Source organism: Photinus pyralis, unplaced genomic scaffold (genome assembly GCF_008802855.1).
Source record: "Photinus pyralis isolate 1611_PpyrPB1 unplaced genomic scaffold, Ppyr1.3 Ppyr1.4_LG5, whole genome shotgun sequence".
Classification (NCBI taxonomy): domain Eukaryota; kingdom Metazoa; phylum Arthropoda; class Insecta; order Coleoptera; family Lampyridae; genus Photinus; species Photinus pyralis.
The window spans coordinates 10,598,725-10,620,527 of record NW_022170596.1 but is presented as its reverse complement, the minus strand read 5'-3'; the positions used below and the strand labels follow the sequence as shown (position 1 = coordinate 10,620,527).

Here is a 21,803-nt window from a genome sequence, read left to right as displayed (position 1 = left end):
ATTTTAATAGGTTTGATTGAGTAGGCTAAGCCGTTCTTTAACCGTAAGGATAGATAAAGTGATCACTTTAACCGTAAGGGTAGTGTAGTGTTTAAGTTAATTTACTTGTATATGTACAATGTAACATGAGATGGCGTAAAGGTCGCGCACAAGAACGCGCGCAGTCGGTTGATGGCAATAAAAAGGTACAGACGAGTTCGTTCAATTATTTTGAGTTTAATGGATCATAACTGGATGTAATCGTGATCCTTTGGGAATATTACAGTGGCGACGAGGGTAGTAATGAGCTAAGTGCAAACGTGTAAAACGGGACTGAAATCCGCGAGGTGCAAGTGAAAATGGCCGATCGTAATTACGGGATGTTGTTAGAATTCAATCCTAGCATACATGAATGGGACATTTATAAAGCTAGAATTGAGCAATACTTCATTGCAAATAAAATTGAAGAGACCTTGAGGAAACGAGCAATAATTTTAAACTCCTTATCGCAAGAGGCGTTCAAACTGCTAAGTAACTTGTGCGTACCCGAAGTGCCGCAAAATGTGTCGTACGATAATATAATAAAACACTTAGATAGTTATTATGTGTCGACAAAAGCAGTTTTTGTGGAACGGTATAAATTTTATTCGGCGTCGAAAAAGTCAAGTGAGTCATTACAAGAATAGGCTGCCCGTGTACAAGCTGTTCTTGGAAGAGGAAACGATAACGTTCCAGGAAGCATTGAAAACGGCAATGGCGGCGGAGTCAGCGCAGATGAGCTTCGGATTAGTGGATCTGGATCAGCGAGTTAAGGTGGAGCCGGCCGACCTGAATCGACTCCAGCGACGTCGAGGCCAGACCAACCATCTGCAACGGAGGTCCACGTCACGGGAATTTCCGTCAACATCGATAGGGGCCAGCGAGGGAATCCAGAACAAGCAGAATCGGAAGACATCCTGCCCTCGCTGTGGTAAAAAGAATCACTCGTCAGAAACATGCAGGTATAGGCATTATCAATGCAATACTTGTTCGAAAATTGGTCATTTAAGTAATATCTGTAAACATAGAAGTAAAGTTAATTATTTAGATTTAGATGAAGTGACGGACACCAAAAAAGGTGAATTTCAAATGTTTTCTTTGAAAAGTAAACATACGTCACCTATTCTTGTGAAGGTAGTAATTGACAACAAAGAATTTGAGTTTGAATTGGATTCGGGCGTATCAACGTCTGTCATATCTAAGAATACTTACCTAAAATATTTTTCACGTCATAATCTGTTAGAAACAGATATCAATTTTGTAAGTTATACGGGACAAAAGATTGTTCCATTAGGTAAAATTATTGTTAACGTAAATTTTAACGGTGACACTCATGCCTTGATATTAAATGTAATAGAGAGAGGCGGACCACCGTTGTTTTCGTTCGTTCGTAGGGCTTCCTTCAAAAATTTAATATGGGGTTTAGTGAACAAAATTGGAAAACCAGGACGCAACCGAGGTTGCAGTTCTTTCTCCAGAAACTACTTTTTCGGAAGTGGAAATTTCAAATGAGGAAATTGTACCTGAACGACCACAAAGGCGACGTAGAGAACCCGATAGATTAAGGTATTAATATGTTCGTTCAATTATTTTGAGTTTAATGGATGATAACTGGATGTAATCGTGGTCCTTTGGGAATATTACAGGTAGATAAAGTGAAACAAATGAGTGTGCATTCTAATGACATCTGTCATTCTTATTTCAAATGCACGATATAAAATGACGTCCAGAACATATGACAATTCTGTTTCTATAGCAACGATCGCGACGGCAGAACCTAAGCTTGCTATTTTTGATGTCTCTAAATTAAATTCAGAATTGTCAGAAGCTTTACAATGATTCAAATGACTTCTGCTACAAAATAAAGTTTTGGATATATTGTATATTTTGTATTTTGTATACACGACGACAAAATGAAAGTAACCATCTCGTGTAAGTTAATTCACTCTATGGTTAAAATATCCCTTTATCGTCTTGTACAGGGTGGCCCACTGAAAACAGTCAATGCCAATTTTGCCCATTTAACGACAGTTTTGCCAGAAACGCTCGAACACGTCAATTTTAGTTTTGGGGGCCACCTAAATTAAGTAATACTACTTACCTTTGATTATAAAATACAATATATTCAAAGCTACTTACATAACTTTAACCCTGAGAAGGGTCTGAAATTCACTTTCTTGCTTGTGCACTTATTATACTTATGTAAGATGTTCTTTTCTGACACAAGCTCTCAATTATTTCAACTTCAACGCCTACTTAATAACCATTTAAAACGGCTGTGCAAATCCATTTAAATCGAGTTTTCTCTGGAACTACTGATCGGATTTGAAAAATAAAAACAGTTCTGAAAAAATAATGAACATTCCTTTCGACCTATCTAACATTTACTACCCCGTTCCCATTTAACATTTTTGGGGTGCAATTCACGCCCTTCTCAGGGTTAAAGTTATGTAAGTAGTGTTACTTAATTTAGGTGTCCCCCAAAACTAAAATTGATGTGTTCGAGCGTTTCTGGCAAAACTGTCGTTAAGTGGGCAAAATTGGCATTGACTGTTTTCAGTGGGCCACCCTGTCTAATAAATAACTGGCGATCAAAAATGAGTTGCTGTCGAGTCGCCTTTGGAGGTTCAAGTTAAATCCCATGTAAAAAAAGTTCCAAAGGTGACTCGACAGCAACTTATTTTTGATCGCATAGTACCTATTACCCTGGGGTGCGGATATTTAAAGTTCTCGAAGTTTACCTATCTACCAACGGTTAAATTTCGATTGCAAGGTCTCTAAGGAAAATAAAGGAAACCCACCAAACCTGGAAAAATGGTAATTTTTAGCGCATTTTTTAACAATAAAAAAAAATGTGCTATTGTTTGCGTTTTGTCCGTCTGTCCGTCCGTCCGGACCCACTTCTGCGTTTCGTAGTACCTCTAGGAGAACGGTCCTAGAGTCCTGGAATTTTTTGCAGTAGGTAGCCTATACCTTGAAGGTGTGCCAGACAGTCATTAAATTTCGCTGTCTAAAAGGCCTCCCTCCCCACGAATTATTTTTTGAGATGCTGTGTTTGAAAGTAAAACGTGCATAAGTATTACATAAATACGACTAGGTTTCATTGCCAGTGAAAATGTTAGAAGAAATATCAATATCTTTAAAAGTACCCAAAATGCGGGGAACCCAATAATCCATCTCATGCACACCCCGAACTTCCTGTACAATTTTGAAAACTGTTGCCTCTGATATGTGCCCAGTTAGGGCCGCAGCAAGAGGGGGTCAAAGTCCGCGCTTGGAACCTACTTTGCTCGCTCTTAAAAATTGTTTAATATGCATAAGCATGCTCATAAATAATCAAATATAAAGAAAAGTGCTTGGTATTCAAAATTATGTTCACTATTAAAATTGGACAATTTCACGTTTGTGTATAAATAATTTTCTCTGCATAGCGTGGCCAAATTTAGTCGGTAGTACGTGGTAACTGTTAAAGGTAAGTCTTTTCTTTTTGACTTATGGGAAAAAGCAGCATTTTTCGATTTTTAGATAAAAACCTATAATTTCTTTGTTTATTAAGTGATCGGAAATGTATTTATTACAAATGATTGATGCACAATCTATTAAGTAAAAAAACCATCGGACCTAACCACATTTTTTTAAATGAAACGCCCTGAGTATTTTAGTCTAAACAGACAGTATACTAAATTATCTTTTGAAAACTATATAACCAAAGATAATAATAATAATAAAACGAATTTGGCGATTCAGAAAACTTTAAAAAAGATTCAAAACATTTCCCTCAAACTTAAAGAGCTGAATTGGCTTAATATGGCTAACCGTTGGTTGCTACACTTTTTGTGTTTCTCACATCGAACAATCGCCTCAGTACTTATATAATAAAGTGAGATACCGTACGGACGTGCATAATATTAACATTCGGAATAAAGAACTTCTAACTACTCCTTTACATAAATATAGCTCATTTGAAAAATGCTTCTCCTACTACATAGCGAAACACTACAACGCTCTACCGGACTCCTTCAAAAATGTTTCTTTTTTTTTAGGAAAAGGCAACGACAACAATGGTGTTACGCCTAATTTATTCGTGTTAATAGTTACTTCTTATTTATAGCGTTTTAAATAAATTGATATTTTTTAGGAAATCCATTACTTTCTTCAGATTCTCCTCACTTCCATTTAATAGGTATTTCAGTGATGAACAATTTATGCAGCCCCCAGGTTATCTTTTCGTTCCAATCAATACCTATAGTGCGATTCACACTTAAAGTTCAGTATGTATAAATCATAGCGTAATATTTGATTTATTATTAGTCCCTGTCATTGTTATGCTAATAGGTTTCTCCAACCCGGGCTTTTGTGAAACCACAACACATTTGGCAAAGCTACCTTCCATAAAAGCATACTGAACTCTAGTGTAAATCGCAAGGTACTTCTTTCACTTCTCTCCTGGACGATGTCTCAACAAACTTGTCACTTTAAGTTCCTTTTATGAGTTGGCAACTTTATTATTAACTAATAATAAATAATCAATTATCCATTCTGTAACTTGTGTTGCAATAAATGATAAGATTGCATTTCACAATGTAGGACATAGATTAACAATATCTAATCAATATTTCCCACTACACCCAGAACATGTCTCAGAGACACAAGCTGTAGTGCATTTAAATAGTCCAAAGTGACGTAGTGCGATAGCCACACTGCGACACACGTTTCAGGTAACATCATGTCTACAAAAGAATGGCTTACAAAAAAGCAAATGGAAGTTTTTGAGAGTGTTTTAAAATCAATTGGTATTGACAAGTACTCTATAAGGTTTTCAGCAGGTGTAAAGGAGGGCGAGAACTTTGCTGGGATCATAATTAACGCTGAAGTAGAAGATGAGACGAAGATTATCAAATCGGTATGGAACTGCGTTATCAAATGTGTACCTCGAAGTGATTTATTTCGTCTCTATGCGCCAGTGAAGAACATGTACAACGTCGAGATATACGTATACATAGGCTTGCCAGACGTCCCGGTTTGACCGGGACAGTCCCGGTTTACGCTTAAGATCCCGGTGTCCCGGCCGGTTTACTACACGTCCCGGAAAATATTAAACTTTGATTAGATGAATTTACGTATTAACGTCCATGCTATAGTAACAGAGCAGAAGCTCGACTCTCCCTCCACTAAAGTCGCATATAGACTCGCATGCAGCTATGCCGTGACTAGTATTGTTTCCGTCAGAGTTTTATAATAAGATTAAAAACAAAAAAGAAGTGCTAAAAATGATTCAAGCCAAAGAAAAATATACGTAAAAGAACTGTATCTTCTATCTTTGAAACTCTGTATGCTTTGTCACTTATTAAAACGTATAAATAAGAATAAAAATGTTTAATTTCCTCAGTCATACATACAGCCTTCATTTACCTACAACTTTCTGCTAGTTTTTAATTGCCAAAATAGCTTATAATATCAATAATATTAATATGTGATTTCTGGGCATGTAATTTTCAACATTTTTTTTCCGGGGGAGGGTCCCTTCTTTTGTCCCGGTTTCTCCTTGGACAAATCTGGCAAGCCTACGTATACACAACAGTGTTTCCAGAGTTTACACGAATTCAAAAGAAGAAAAACTTTTTCCAACCATTTCCACAGTTATACGGATCCCTAAGTGAGGATCGCGAGGAAATGCTAATAATGCAAAACGTGAAGTTGCTAGGATATCAGCATCAACAACGGCACCTATCGTTGGATTACGATCACGTATTGCTAATGGTGAAGTTGTACGCGAAAATTCATGCGCTATCTTGCGCGATACGCGATGAAAAACCTCAGCTATTTGAAGTCTTTGAAAGGCACCTTCGTAATCATTTCTTTTGTGATTTGAATCACGGGAAAATTATTAATGATATTAAAAGTAGAGTGAATGCTGCATTGCAAGCGCTTGATCCAGAAAGAGATAACTTATTTTACGACAAATTTTCCCGTTTCAATGACAATATGAAATCGATACTAACGAAATTAATGAAAACACGGTCCCGGAATCCAGTAATTTGCCACATTGATTGCGGTGTTTCTAACTTTTTATTTAAATACGAGGTAAGTAAGATATGTTTATTCAGGTACTGGAACTTTAAATTTTAGAATAGCTCAACTGTTCCTTGCGATGCAGTCGTGTTGGACTGGCAGCATGCGCGTGTGTGCTCACCAGCATCTGATCTAATAGCGCTCATATTTTCGGCTGGAGAAAAATCAACCATAGAACGTTTTGATGAGCTGCTTGTGGAGTACTACCACTGCTTTTGTGGTTTTTTAAAAGAGCTTGGAAGTGACCCAGAAAAGATGCTACCGTTAACAGTCCTAGAAAGCGAACTAAAAACGTTTGGAGTGTTGGGGCTTTTTGCGGCTATTATATTAATTTATGTATATTCAACCACAATACAAGAACTTTCAGATGCAACAAATTATGAGTCACAATCAAAAGAGTTGTCATTAGATTACGATCTGAAAGACAGGACAATATTTGACAAAAAGGTTAGAGACGCCATATCGCACTTTAATAAATTGGGATATAGTTTCTCCTAATAAAAGATTATGTACCCAATCTTATTGAATTGTGTGAAGCCTAGGTGAATGACGTTGCACCCTGGGATACCCCAACCTTAGCAACATCCTGTGAATATGATTGTCAATACGAAACACCCTATACATCGTGTTGGTTACAAAAGCTGCCAACCGAAATCTGGTGGGATTACAGAAAAGGGAAAGAGAGCGAAGATGAGATGGATGGAATTTCTCGGAAGACGACATGTGTTTGCCATTTTCGACACCTGCAATCCATAGTTTTCCTAGAAATGCGTGAAATGCAGGGAATGGGCGGTTTTCGGGTAGTTTTTAGGGGTGTTAAGAGATAACGTTTTAGCGTCGCTTGGGGAAGTTAATAAATACAATGTAGAATGTGTTCATGGTCTTTTCCTGTAACCGGCTTAAGTGTAAAGTACGGCTTATCTTGAAATATTTTGTTATACCTTAATCATTGCTGTGTTCTTTTGCTTTTTGTATCAGGTACTTACATGCAGATTGTAACCCTTCACTAATGTGCTTACTGGGTCACTTACTTCTGTATCAACCTCTTGTATGATGTGTACCCTTTGTTGGTGTTGGCAATTATGTTTCATGTATGTCGGTAGGGCTGTATCGGTATTGTACATATTTGCATGTGTCCCGATACTTGTGTATTGTGCTTTCTAGTCCCTCTCGAACCTCTTTGGCATTGGTCCAATTGTTTCATTGTCTTTCATTATATTTGTTTACTTGGGCTGTGAGTAATCAAGAGGGTGTGCTTGTTTAGAGGGGATCGAGTTATTCAACTTTACACGGGCCTTGGTGAACCAAACACGAACATTTTCACTCGTTCCGAAACCCAACAACTCTAGTCCACGTCTACAGGCACCCCACCTGGGCCTGGGTAATCCTACTGTCTGGCGAAGCACATTTAATATCTCTTAGTTTTGTCTGATGTATGTGTTGTAATACCTGGGGAATGGCTCGATTCCATTTTGGTTACTCATAGCGTGTCTGTAGTATTTACCCCTGTTTGTGTTAAAAAGTTTTACTCTCGAGAGGGCGCGAAAGTGCTGTACATGAGGTGTTAAAAAATCAGTATAACTTTGTCAATATGATGCTAATACTAACTAACATGGTTTCGATGTTATTTGATATTTTTTCACGGTTTCAGAGGTTCAGTAAATTAGCCATATCACTGTTGTCTGACAACTTAGCAAAATATTTTTTTCACGAATGGACAGGTATAAGTCCACGCTATCAAATCTTGTTGGTCTGATTTTCAAACGTAAAAGAACACGGTACTGATTGGAACACAAAATACAACAAATATGATTACTTTTTTTTACAGTAACAGTAGCGAAAAATTCCTGTAACATGCAACTCAAGCACGGACTGTTCAGCTGGTATGATTCCAAAAGATTGACGCGAAAAAATCGATGTAAAATCCTGGACTATGTAAAGGAGTGTGGCTGGGTCTTTTTTGAATTTGACGCGATTGCACAAAACTACGTAATCCTCCGGTAAACAACATGTTATTTAAATGTGTTGTCTGCGCACAAATAACGACAGGTCACCGACTGAATTAGGTTATCCAGTCTAGTTTTAGTCCACTTTCCTAGATCCTCATATTTCAGAACTTGCACAGTTCATAATTCACGACTAATTTCCTCTTTCGCAATTTTTTCTTTAACATGAAAAATCACAAAACCGTAACGTTTCACTTGTACAGTTCATAAATAAGTATATTTACACGTAATTTGTTCCTCGCATGGAAATCGCTTTGGTCGCGTATGCTTTACCGCAACAAATCTTGGTCAGTAATATTTGTCTTTTTACAACCCGAAAAACTACCCCATGTACTTTATAGGATAATTAACTTGACTTCTCGCGGTACGACCTTTAACGTGAAATATTCTCTCCGGATTAAACTGAATTATTTTTCTTACTTTCACTTCGATGCGAGTGCTATCAGACTCAATATTCCGGTAGCTTAAAACTGAATTTTTTACCATCGATTGAACCGACTAATGATTTTTTTTTCTACGCCCACCAACCACGGGAATCTGATCCACCAATATAATTCATTTCATTCAGCCCAACGCATCTCCAGAAATCCAAAATTACGACGGATATGCCATCTGCGGATTGTCACGCGCACTTCTGCGCATGCGCGATGCTGCTATATGCCTAGTTTACTAAATTTGGTTCCAATCGGTTCAGCCGTTTAGCCGGAAATTAGAGTACAGGCGTACCGACAGATCGACAATACATGTATTTCCGTAAAAAAAGGGAGTGCGAGTGGTAAAAATGACACAAACGATCGTATCGTATCGTATGGGTGGTACTCCCTAGGTACAGACGTTTTCAGGTCGCATCAACAGCCGCCTGTGTGACTTAACGACAGTCGTGGTATGACTGCCGGGACCGCCAGCTTTACATACATGCCCTCCGAAGCATGGTAGTCAGGAGATGTTCTGTACCACTAAAAACTGGCAAGTTGTGGGATTCGAACTCACAACTTTTGAGGTTAGAGCCCGAATCTTAAACCGCTAGGCCAAACTGACAACAAACGATGAAGACTTTGGATACTAGCTGTCGAAAATGACACATGCCATTACAGTTACTCTGGACCAGGCTCTGGAGTCACTCCAGTGACAACAACTACAGGTCCTACTCCGCAAGCACTCCTGAAATTCATCTCCTGCAGATGCAAACGATTAAAAATAATTTAATCAAAAGACGCTTGTGTAATATGCGAGAATAAATGATGATAAAAATTCTGATATTTACTTCGTAGTTCCTTTAAAAGTGTTAAATAGTAAAATCCGTAAAAATCTAGATGTCACGGCGGTAAATCTCGAAAATTATTGTGCAGAAAAAACCTTTGAAATCTGTGGCACAGCCTGGAACACAAAAAGGAAACATAATTATCTTAAGGTAGTAATTCTTACATGTTATCGCTCACCATGCGGGGATTTTGACAAATTTTGCAAGCTGTACTAGACTCTCTATTTACACCAACTGTTCACTTCATTTTGCTGGGGGATATAAATGTTGATCCCGCTAGAGATAACGGCCTTTTTAGTAAAATAAGTCAGCTACGGATCTATGAAAAGTATCATAACCGCACCTACTAGGAAAGGTAAACTTTTAGGCCATGCCTTCACAAGTGTTAGTTTAGGTAAATTTAAAGTTAATGTTTTACAAAACTGCATTTCTGATCACAGTACCGCGTTCTCATAAAATCAAATATAGATGCTCCAAATCAAAGCGAAAAAATTCGGATTAGAAGTTATAATGAAAATCGCCGTAGAGAACTCTATAGTCAATTGGAAATAGAAGATTGGGATCCAGTGTTAAGAGGATCGGATGTAGAGACCGCTTTTAATATATTTGGTAAGATAGTGTCTCACCACTTCAACAATATTTTTCTTCCTTATCTATATAAAAACAATAACGCAAACTTTCCTAAAGGGTGGGTTAATGGGGACGTGAGGACGTCTAGTGCAAACTTGAAGTCATTCTACATGTTACAAAGTAAATATCCCGAGCTAAAGCCCCAATATATAGAAATGAAAAGGAAGCATATGACCCTAATTAAACATGTTCGCAGGGCGTATGTCCAAAACACCATTCTTAACTCAGATAACATATCGTAAAAAGCGCCTGGTCATTTATAAAAAGCAAACACGACTCCCAAAATAGAAACTTGAAATTGAAAAATGGTTCAGTGTACATTGACAACCCCCACGATGTCACAGAATCTTTCCATAACCACTTTAAAAACATTCCTAATGAGACAATTGCAAAAATTACCAAACATACAAACAAAGCAATTAAACTAAACTATAATCCAAAATCTTTGTATCTAACACCCTTTTGTGAACCAGAAATGATAACGCTTATAAACAAAAAAATAAAAAACAAAAGATCAGCAGGGCCTGATCAACTCCCATGCTCCCTTATTAAATTTGTTTCTAAAGTAATTGCGAAACCTGTAACTCATATTGTAAACTTGTCATTCGCGACTGGAGAGTTTCCAGTTGCCTTAAAACTAGCAAAAGTAATTCCGGTTTTTAAAAGCGGTAGTGCAGAAGATGCAAGTAACTATAGACCAATTGCCATAACATCAGTTTTCTCAACAATTCTAGAATATTGCCATTTAGATAGATTAGAAAGTTTCTTAAAAAATGTAATGTACTTAGTCGAAATCAGTTTGGATTCAGACCAAATACATCTACAGCAGACGCCGTCCAATTTTTCTTAGATAAAATACTGAAGTCAATTGAAAAAAAAGAAGCATCAATTGGAGTGTTCTGTGACATATCCACGGCGTTTGATTAAACCATAATAGATTACTTCACTTCGGAAGGTACCAATAACTTCATTAATTCAAATACTGTGACACTTAATGTATGCACTCCACAGGGAACAGTTCTGGCTCCAATTTTGTTCATTCTATACACAAATGATCGTATACAATATGCACAGGAAAACGCTGTCATCACCCTATATGCTGATGATGATACATCTATAATTGTATCAGACAGAGATAGAAATCGTATCGCAAATAAATGTAATCATACCATGCGGAATATCAGTAATTGGTTCAGTGAAAACTTCCTTTATTTAAACGAAATTGAAACAAAATTTCTTCAATTCCATAATCGCCACAATACAAATATTCCTTCTATTAATATTTGCATTGATGGCAATCAAGTAAATAAATCCGATGCTGTGAAATTCTTAGGTATACCTAACACTAGATGAAGCCCTAAGCTGGAAACCTCATTGCCAAAATGTAGTGTCACACTTACACCGTCTTTGTTATCAAATGCGATACTTAAGTAGCTATCTTGATCTGAAGCAATTACAACTCTTTTACCACGCATGTGTGGAATCCAGGTTCAGATATGGAATCTGCTTTTGGGGTTCTTCACATGCCGCTTTTCAGGTTTTTGTAATTCAAAAACGAATAATAAGGTGTATGACTGGTGCCCACAGAACACAATCTTGTAGACAACTGTTCCATCGTCTGTCTATATTACTTTTCGCCTGCGTCTACATGTTTGAAATTTTGAAGTTCATTTACCAAAATAAAATACCTAAATCTTGTCAAAAATAGCAACATTCATCATCATCAAACTAGAATATGTGAACAATATATTATACCTTTCGGCAGAATAAACATAAACAAAACCAATGTCTATATCCTTGGAGTAAAAATATTAAACAAACTTCCACTTGAAATAAAAACGCTATAACATTCTCTGTCTTCAAGCACAAATTAAAAAAGTATCTATCTTATCCATGTAGGTACCTAAAAGATTAAATTAAATACATATTATTATTAATTATTATTATTATAGTATTTGGAATTAAATCATGATGCATTGTTGTGAATAAACTACATTCCTAATGAAGAAACTTCCAAAACCTTCCCCAAACGAAAAAAAGCTCTTTTCAGTGAGGCGTGTGTGGTCGAGTCCACTGGATCCGAAGGACGTGGCGTTAAACAACCAAATTAATTAATTACCCTTCCTGTGATTATTGACAATTATCCCAAACTGCAGTAAAAAACCAATTATTGCCATAAAAATTTAATTGAGAACATTATAAATTAATATATAAAGACTACGACCTTTATGAGGGTAATAAATAACTCAAATTCGTATAAATTATTGTAATATTAATACACTGCGCCTCGCTTTGCATTGAATATTACTTGCTCATCTTCTACCAAATGCCATCACTTTATGTAATCATAAAGGACTCATGCTCAATATGTTCTAAGGTGTGAAGTGTGCAGGAACTTTTTGGACAATAAAACTCAACTTTAAATTATACGCTACATTTTCATAAAACCGTGATGCTACAGCAATTGACCTTCTTCAGCTGATATACGAAAATCATATTTCATTTAATCTTATTAATCTGTCATTAGCTCACCGGCGGGTTATTGTGGGGAGAATTGCATAGCAAATTTTCTCGTTTGGATTAATATAAATATCGAGCATCTCGTACTGCACTTACATTAACTTAGTCAATCACACCATTTGGATAATGTATAAATTAGTGAGTGTCACCTTACAAAGTGCGATTATAACAATAATTAAATTTTACAGTGTTTCCTGTCCCTCTTTGTTGCGATGGTGTTCGCTCAAAACCCCGAATCACCACCAGCAGGGTTTCCAAGTTTAAGACAATCTTCGCCATATTATCCAAACCCTTACGGACCAGTAATACCAATTCTGAGGCAACATTCAAATGCCGAACCTGGGCAAAGTTACAATTGGGGGTGAGTATTGATGATTAAAACGATAGCACCAATAAAGTCCTAACAGTTTTGAGGCTGCGAATGGCATTACGGCGGAAGAATCGGGTAACATAATTCCCTTAGGGCCAGAGCTTGCCGATAAGCAGGTCACGGGTTCATTCTCTTACATCTCCCCAGAAGGGATCCCTGTTAGTGTACGTTATTATGCTGATAGCAACGGTTTCAGACCACAGGTTTCGATTCAGCAGGGAGGTTACAGATTCCCTGGACAAGTTCAGCAACCCTAATCGTCTAAAGGAAGTGAATTCTGTAGCTAACGACTCGGCTTAACGCACGCTTAATATGTCACATTTTAAAAGGAGTTTCTCTTAGCCAATATTATATTTTGTACTTATAATGTATAATAAAATAGATAATATATTACTTCACTTGGCCAAGACTTTATACCTTCACAAAATGTCGAAAGTCGGTTTTTATGACTTTATACATAAATGCAATGACGGTTGTATACGGATAACCAATCCTGGCAAGGCTGTGCGGTTATACTTCCTTAGAAAATGAGAGAAAAATTACACAAGCCGCCGCCCCCGTAAATGATACTATGATGAGTTATGTTTCGAGATGCTGTTGATGCGATCTCAGAATTTCTGTACCTCGGGAATGCCACAATACGATAAACATATAATGGGTCACCCTGTGTGTAGATTTGATTGCTGCTAAACACTAAGTTCGTTCATGTTATTTAAATTTCAACATTCAAAGTTCAACGCTGTTTTGTACAAGAATTATTAAATGTTTGAATTTCGTTTTAATTGATCAGGTTTGTTTATTTTGATTTGTTTATCTAATTGTAAATGTGAAATTACGAGGACATCTGGTCGTATTTGCGCGTGGTATTAAAAGGTTTATCTGGCCCTTGTGATAAGAACATTTATTATCCCGGAAGCAGACATTTAAATTAGCTTCAAGATCAGTACATGGAGTCGCCGATAAGAAACCAACAGGGCTGCAGTTTATTTCGGAGCTGGCGCCAATCAAATTTGCTTTTTATTGGCTCTTTGTTTACGAAATCGTAAAGACGGAAATTTTTTAAGGTGTAAGGTGTTTGACAGTCAGCCTGTTAGATCTTAAGACGGCATTTTTCTTTTAGATAGTGAAGTTCGTTTATTAAAAAAAGTTTTTTGATTTAAACAACGATGTCATTAAATATTTAATCGGGTTTGCGAGAAGTTTTGGGCGTTGCATCCGTATTCAGAACAATTAATAGTTCAAATGTGCGTGTCGACCAAGCAGTTTATTGCACAGCGAGAACTTTCTACAAGGTTTTCTTATCGTTAAAAGTATTCCACCATTCGAGAAGCCATAAATTTAATTATCAAATTAAACAGAACCAGTTCACGTGTTATCAAGATTAAGTGTAAAAGGAAAAAAATGAAGTTTATTTGAAGCTATCAGTGAGTGTTTGTCTAGTTTACTAGTCAATCAGATTATTAGAGACAGTCTGGTTTTATCTGGATGGACCCACCGGCTCAACAGGTTCAATAGGTCTTTGAAGGCGGATATGCCCGGAAAGTCACGTAGACAATTGGCTTCCACTGCGTCTGGATACCCTCTTTCTTCAGGGAGTTCTAGGAGTTTCTAGTAATCTATCAAATCTTTTATCTCCTTTCTCCCCTTTGGCTCCTGGTTTTCACATTTTCCCCCAATGTCTCCTTTTTCGCAGTGCAAGTATTCCAGGATTTCCAGGTCTACCTGCTGGCAGCTCCCTTTTCACCAGGCCTTCTAGGCAAGAGAGGTTCTCTTGGAATTCCTTACAAAAATCGCGCGGTATCCCCCTCAACCCTGAATAACTTTGTTCTCCTTTTTGTACCTACCTTTCGATCTACCAGGAAGTCCATCGGATCCCTTTTGTCCCTGACGATTTTATAAATGATGCGAAGATCAGTTTTAACCTAGTATATAAATGTAACCTACAATTATAGAAAGACTGCTGCCAGTGCCCTTGGGAACTCGGGAAGCTACTTCGACTTTCGCCTCCTGGCAAACCAACTGCACCAGACTCTCTTTTGGTCACTTTTCGCCTAACGCACCTTGGTCCAGGTCTACTTGTCACGTTCCAACCTCCAGGTTGGCCATCGAGCCCCTCTTCTATTTAGGACCACTAGATGAAGAGTACCACCAACTCCGCGATCCCCTTTTTTATCTACAGGACCCGGAATTCCAGGATATCCATCTCGATTCTAGATTGTTTTTATCTATGAACTTACGTGAGGGTCAGATGCACCTGCATCTGCTACTTCCCATGCTACCCTTTTGGATCTTATGCAGAGCTGGGTCGAGCGTTCTAAAACACCGCTCGAGCGACGAGCGCTCTAATTTTCTCAAAAATGGGAGCGGAAAAAACGTTCGCTAGCGGCGCCTAATCCTTCACCGCTTGAAGGCGGTTAAAAGCGCTCACGAGTGAAAAAAACGCTCAGGAGCGGAAAAAGTGCTCGGGAACGGAAAAAGAGCTCGCGATCGGAAAAAATATCTTGCGAGCGGAAAAACCGCTCGTGTGCAGAAAAAAGCGCTTCCACATCAGAAGGCGTGGCCGAGCAAATCACTAGCGACAGAATCGCGTACTACGAAAATTGAGCGCGAAGCAGCGTCATTCTGGAAACTTTTGGGTACACATGGTATTACTTCTCCTACTATTCCTGGGTTTCCGATTTCCTTTTGACCCTTCAAATTTATTTTACAGTGCGCCGCTTCACCTTTCATTCCCTTGATTCCAAAACTCTCAGGATACCCTCTAGGACCTGGTTCCCCTGATTGTATACCTAAACTACCCTGGCACCAAATAATTAGACCAATATCAACTTATTTTGGTTCCGTTAAACCCATTCACACCAGGCATTGCGGGTGCACCAAGAGTACGGTATAATCCCGGAACGTCGTTGATACCAGGAAATCCGAGAACTCCTATTTTGTATCGATCCCTCTTTTTAGATCGGCCCGTACTCGTCTCTTTCACATTTCGACCCCATTGCACCTTCGGGACCGAGCAATTACAGAGTGACCCGCATAATGCTTTTTAGAAGTGCCCCTACAAAAAGTCCTAAGTTGTTCTATACTACTCCAGTATTTACCTTGCGAATTAGGAAAACTGCAGGAAAATCTAATTCGGAGTAGCCGGCAGAATGCTCGAAGCTGATCTAAGGAATTCTCTGTCATCGGATGAACAATTTTTACATCAGCCCATGTTCGAACACCCGACCCCCGGCTGTGTAGCGCAACGCTCTACCGCTGAGCCACATAGGAGCCAAGGGACATTTTTGTACTCTAAAAGACAAACAGACTTTTCGAAAATGATCTTGCCTTCTATAATAGGAATCCCAAAACAATTTTCGCATGTGTGTAACTGTAGGTACAACCATTGAATATCCAACTCCTCAGAATGCTTATTACAATAGTAATATATGGGAAATTATTTTTTAATGAGGTAAAGAACCTGTAGATGGCATAGTAATGCAAAATTAGCATAATCATAGCTAGGGGGAAAACCAAATATATAGTGGGTTTAAGTTGTGGAATTNGTTGAGCTTGGACCTGGGGCTGTTTTTTGTTTTTTTCTGGGTGAAATTTACTCCTATTCGAAAATAATTTTATAATTGGGATTCAAGTATGTAATCGATTGAAATCATCTTAAGAAGATTTTAAGAAACTTCAAATTACATTAATTTAAATTGGGATCCATCTTGTAAGCTTTGTATTAAACATGTTCGGCCCTAAAAATATCCTCAAAATGTCCATTTAGTGTCTTGGAATGATTACATGTATCACTGATTTGCATGAAAATGTAGGTTCTATTTACCTTCTACTTCACATGGAAACCTGTAACGTTTAGTGGTTGCTTTTTTTAGGCGAGAACACAACCCATGTTTGCAAATATGTAATTCTAAATGTATTTTCAAGCTGGTAATCACAATACGCAATGTTCAAGTACAACTGGGCTGTTTAGGACCGGCTTATCATGTTTCATTTTAATACATAAACAATGTTGGATAAGTTCTATGATGTTCGAAGATCTCCATAATTTTAGTTTTGAGTGTTTCGACTATTTTGATTCTCATACAACTTCGTTCTATGAAAGTGCCTAGTCCGCAATTGTAGCAGGATGGTCTAATGTAAATTCAAGAACTCCTTCTGATAATAAAAAGATACCTAATGGCTAATAGCTATCACTCACTACTTGATCGGATTCTATCGACTGCATTAACCTAGTACCTATATGCTTTTGTGATTTACCAGTATATTATATTGCTTGAAGTATTAATTACTACCACGTACCTAGACATGCATTACTGTGGGGGAAGGCATGCTAAAAAATAAGCGAAATTGATATAAATACTGAATAGTTTTGACCATCAGGCATAGAACTCTTAGTATCTGCCACCATGCATAGATTGGTAAGTAATGTTATAGTGGGTGTTTAATTCCCTATCACGTTACATTTTCTGTACTGTACTATCATTAGTCTCGTTACGCCAATTAAACACAAGCACGATTTGTAATAATTTAGAGGATACGTTTAAGTAAATTATAGTGGTTAGCCATTAGTTCAAAGATCACTCTCAACGCCTTTTTGTAAATTTCAGGTGATCTGGTTTACCTTCGTAGTGATTGTCGTCGCGGACGTCTCGCATCTTTACAATGGGGGAAACGAACGCCAGCAAAAGTTCTCACCGGCCCTTCAAAATACCGCTCCATTTTTACCACAATTAAATCGAGATCTGGACTATTATCCTTACAGGAACGACTTCACTGGAAGAAACATTGAAATTTTGCATCAGGATAACGACGGAGACATTGGCGGTAATTACCAATGGAGGTGAGTATAGTCAGCAAGTTATACTTTACAGTTAGCAAGGTTGTAAGGATTAGGCGCTGTCTTTGCCGTAAATTTCGATTATTTTTAGTTATTCGACTGCGAATGGAATAAGTGCCGAAGAAGTTGCTAAAGTTGAGGCCATGGGTAAAAACGATGCAGTAAAATCCGTGCGGGGTTCGTATCAATACACATCTCCTGAGGGAATCCCCGTCTTTGTCACTTACACGGCTGATGAAAACGGATTTCAACCGCATGTAAAGACAACTGATGACAATAGACAAATTTATGCTGGACGAGCACCCCAAGGGTATTACAAATCTGTAACAAATAGAGGATATTAACGGACGTGCATTGTAATTATTGTAAAAAATAGTATACTGTATGTAGGTATAGTATCACCCTTTTGCATGTATAAATAATAAAGCTTCTTTTGCATTGCTACTTTAAAATACATCATGAGTATCGTAATTTTTCAAAATTTCGTCCCATCGTTTTTCGTCATTAGAAACATGTTTTTTCCTTAAACTTCATGGAAATATGATATTCGATGCACGTACATGTCTGAAGTGCAATTTTTATGTCGCTACTTGCAGTTACCAATTTACCATTGGTAACGGATAATTAAATATGGTATAAGCAAAGAATACTTAATAATTAGTTACTCTTTGGTATAAGTAATAAAAACAACCATTATCTACGAGAATAGTATATTATATACCGCGGGACTGAAGTAGTACTTTTAATCCCGAAGGTAAAGTTTATGGCCCGACCGAAGGGAGGGCCATAATTTACCTGAGGGATTAAGACCACTACTTCAGTCGCAAGGTATATACGATATTTTTCGTACTTCCGAAACCGAAACACTTAAATATGTATGGAGTTAGAGAACGCGTTTTTTCAAAAAATCGCTGCTTAACAAGTTACCATAGGAACGTTGCGTTGGTATGACAATCCCTATGCCATGGTAACAAAAATAATTTGGAAACTGTCATTGCTAGTGTTATAATTTTGGTGGTGGGTGACAAAGGTGTATTTGATATTGATAAAAAGCGGCCAAAGTAGGTAAAGAATTGATACCACCGGAATCCAAAAAAACTATATGAGCAGCAGTACGATGCGTTTAAGAAGTAGGTAGTGCCGCATACAAAATGTGGAACAACCTACTGAAATTGCCTTGTTAGTAATTTCATCCTTCCGGGATTTTCGTCTAAATTTAATCCCGGCGCGGCGGGATAAAAAGTGACACTTCAGTACTTGTCATAATGGAGTGAAGTTGTTACTTTAGTCCCGGAAGTACGAAAAACAGTTTATTGGATAATGGTTTTTATTCATGTGTATCGTACAAAGATTGTTTCCAATCCCCAAGAATGTTTAAAAAAATTCATTGGTAATTTACTAACATAAATGGTAATTCTGCTAATATCAAAGAGGAACTAATAATATTCTTTGCTAATATGATGAACATTTAAAATAGGAAAGTTGACTCCACCTTTGCTAAGGCTAAGTGTAGTAGAAGTTCTAGGCCTTTCATTTGCATTTACATCTGCTTCAGGGGTAAGTTTTGCTCCTTCGTTCCGAATCATCTTTGTATTTCTGGATTCTACTTTGCAACGGAGGACTTTTGCGAGAGGACGCAGCAAAGGTAGCCTGGATGGTTACTGCAGACCCCTCGATATGCATTGCCTGTAACATAGTATAATACCAATATTATGCCTATAAGTACGTTCAGGTAACTTTATGAATCTTTCATAATTATTATCCATAGTGTTGATAGAGATATCTCAAAATGAGGGGGACAGGGTAAAACAACAAAATTCCTAGACCTTCCCCATAGATTTGTGTAATAAATATTAAAGTTTAACTTTTAAACAATTGGTGTGTAATCTTTGTTGTCTTTGTATACAGTGCCACTCCTATACCAAAATGGTCCTGTTTGCAGTTGGGCCAACTTTTCGGGTTTTTGGAAGGAGTACCTACTTCATACGGGATGCTCTGCCACTTTTTTGTGAAATTGTTGTATTAATAGCACAAACAGAATCAATCTAGCTACGTTTGTTTCTGAAATACAGGGTGAAAACGGAAAGTTTGACTTTTTGGGATATTATCATAATTATCTTACCACCCATGGAAGATAAAAAAAGTAAAAATGCAGAATCCAGTGGCGTAGGCAAAAATTTTTTTACCACCGTTTCTGACATTTGACCCAAAGTTGGTATTTTTTAAATACAGCACCCTCCTATATCACAACGTCAATTTTTTACATTCTTTTTCTTGATTACATAAATAAATCACAACATTCACAACCTATATTTATTTAAATAATTATATATACTATATTATATACAGTGCGTTTAAGATAATATGGTTAGGTACCTCAATATCTGTTTCATTCGGCAAGATACGAAAAATGTGTCAAATATAATTTTATATGTGACATTACGATCTATCTGATCGCATATTCACTTCCACCATCACTTCCGGTTTAACCGGAAATCGATGCAACTTTTGAAACGCAGTGCCTATGTTTTTTTACGATATTTGAAAAAAGCAATCAATTTTCATTTACGATTTAGTATTCAGAAAATTTATGAAATCTAGCATGATTTCATATTTTCAAAATTTTTTAAATATTGAACATTCTCTATTTTTCGTATATCAATCATATGCATATTTTATGTTGTCGTACAGCAAATTCATAGCGCTTTTTAAATATAAAAACAACAGGCATAAGGCATTACATTTGAAAAACAACAGTTGCATCGATTTCCGGTTAAACGAAGTTTGAATATGCGATCAGATAGGTCATAATGTCGCATATAAAATTATATTTAACAAATTTTTCGCATCTCGCCAAAGTAGAGATATTGAGATGACCCTATTATCTCAAACGCACTGTACATTTATATCATATTTATCAAATCGTCAGCTTATTTATTGGTATCAGCTGCTTTAGTTTCCATAGATAGAATAAACAAAACAGAATGTCCATGAATCCATGGCCTACTATTTAAAAACAGTAAAAGTAAAAAATAAGATTAATCCAATCGATATACAGGGTGTGGCATTTAAAAATACCAACTTTTGGTGAAATTTCAGAAACGGCGGCCCAACATTTTTTTTACCACACTACTGGATTCTACGCAAAAAAGTCTAAAATAGCTAGGCAGTTTTTAACTTTTTTTCTGTGTTGCATGGGTATAGTAGGTAAGTAAGATATGATTCAATCCCAAAAAAGTCAAACTTCTCGTTTTCACCCTGCATGTCAAAAACAAACGTAGCTAAGCTTTGAATCAAAGGTAGCTAGATTGATTCTCTCTGTGGTTGTTGCTTCAGCCGTAATCAGCGCTTACACAGCCGTTTCCAGTGCCAAAGCGGAAAGTATTCTCGCTGAGAAAAAATGGCGGCCGCCAAACGACAGGTGCGCGTTCAATAGTACCGCAAAATTGGCGCTACGACAGCAGTGGACCGGCTCAACGCAACCATGACTCAGAAATAGCGTTGCCTGATTGGGCCACACGGTTTGGTCACTAGCTTGCTAGCCCGACAGGTTAATTACTGGTCACGTGGCCGCTATAATTAAAAAAAAAACGTAATCCATAACAGCCAAATTTGCTATTTGGTTTACGGATGTAATAGTGTATGTCCCAGTGGTAATATCTAGACAGCAGCAATACTTAATGCGCTCTCCGAGCTAGAGAAGGCGATTCAAAACGAAGCGCAGTGTGCAGATGGCATTTCTCGAAATGCCGAATCCGAAGATTTACAGATGTTGTTTCGTTTATTATTACTTATTATCACTCAAAAAAGTAAAGTAACGGAAAGAGGGTTGTTGTGAATGAACCGTCAGCGATTGATATAGGACCAAAGTCAGGGCAAGTATCTCTCAGTTTGATTTTATTTTGTGAAAATGGGGTGAATTTTTTCAGAGGATCATTTACGACTTAGAAACTATTACGATAAATTGTCTCATCAATAGCGGAAGCTTTAAACGCACAAAATTAAAATGCTATAACCAAAGTTGAAATGTAAAATAGATGATTTTGCAAAAAATACGGACAACGGCGTAAAATTAGAAGCGTGCAATTA

The 21,803-nt window shown here is 37.4% G+C and overlaps 2 protein-coding genes across 3 annotated transcripts; both read left to right on the top strand.

The window, feature by feature from the left end:
* Positions 1–846: 846 nt before the first annotated feature.
* LOC116171089 (cuticle protein CP14.6-like) lies at positions 847–13,281 on the top strand. Of its 2 annotated transcripts, none has more exons than XM_031487758.1 (3): positions 847–980; positions 12,696–12,868; positions 12,915–13,281. In XM_031487758.1, the coding sequence occupies exons 1-3, from the start codon at positions 975–977 to the stop codon at positions 13,132–13,134; spliced, it is 399 nt and encodes a 132-aa protein (XP_031343618.1). In that variant the 5' UTR covers positions 847–974; the 3' UTR covers positions 13,135–13,281. The 2 variants fall into 2 exon arrangements, with proteins under 2 accessions (XP_031343618.1, XP_031343617.1); XM_031487757.1 differs by lacking the exon at positions 847–980 and adding an exon at positions 12,394–12,645.
* A 3,955-nt stretch (positions 13,282–17,236) lies between these two features.
* Positions 17,237–18,146, top strand: LOC116171085 (larval cuticle protein LCP-22-like). Its single transcript, XM_031487753.1, has 3 exons — positions 17,237–17,295; positions 17,485–17,717; positions 17,806–18,146. Exons 1-3 carry the CDS (start codon positions 17,284–17,286, stop codon positions 18,056–18,058), a joined length of 498 nt encoding a protein of 165 aa, XP_031343613.1. The 5' UTR covers positions 17,237–17,283; the 3' UTR covers positions 18,059–18,146.
* Positions 18,147–21,803: the final 3,657 nt, after the last annotated feature.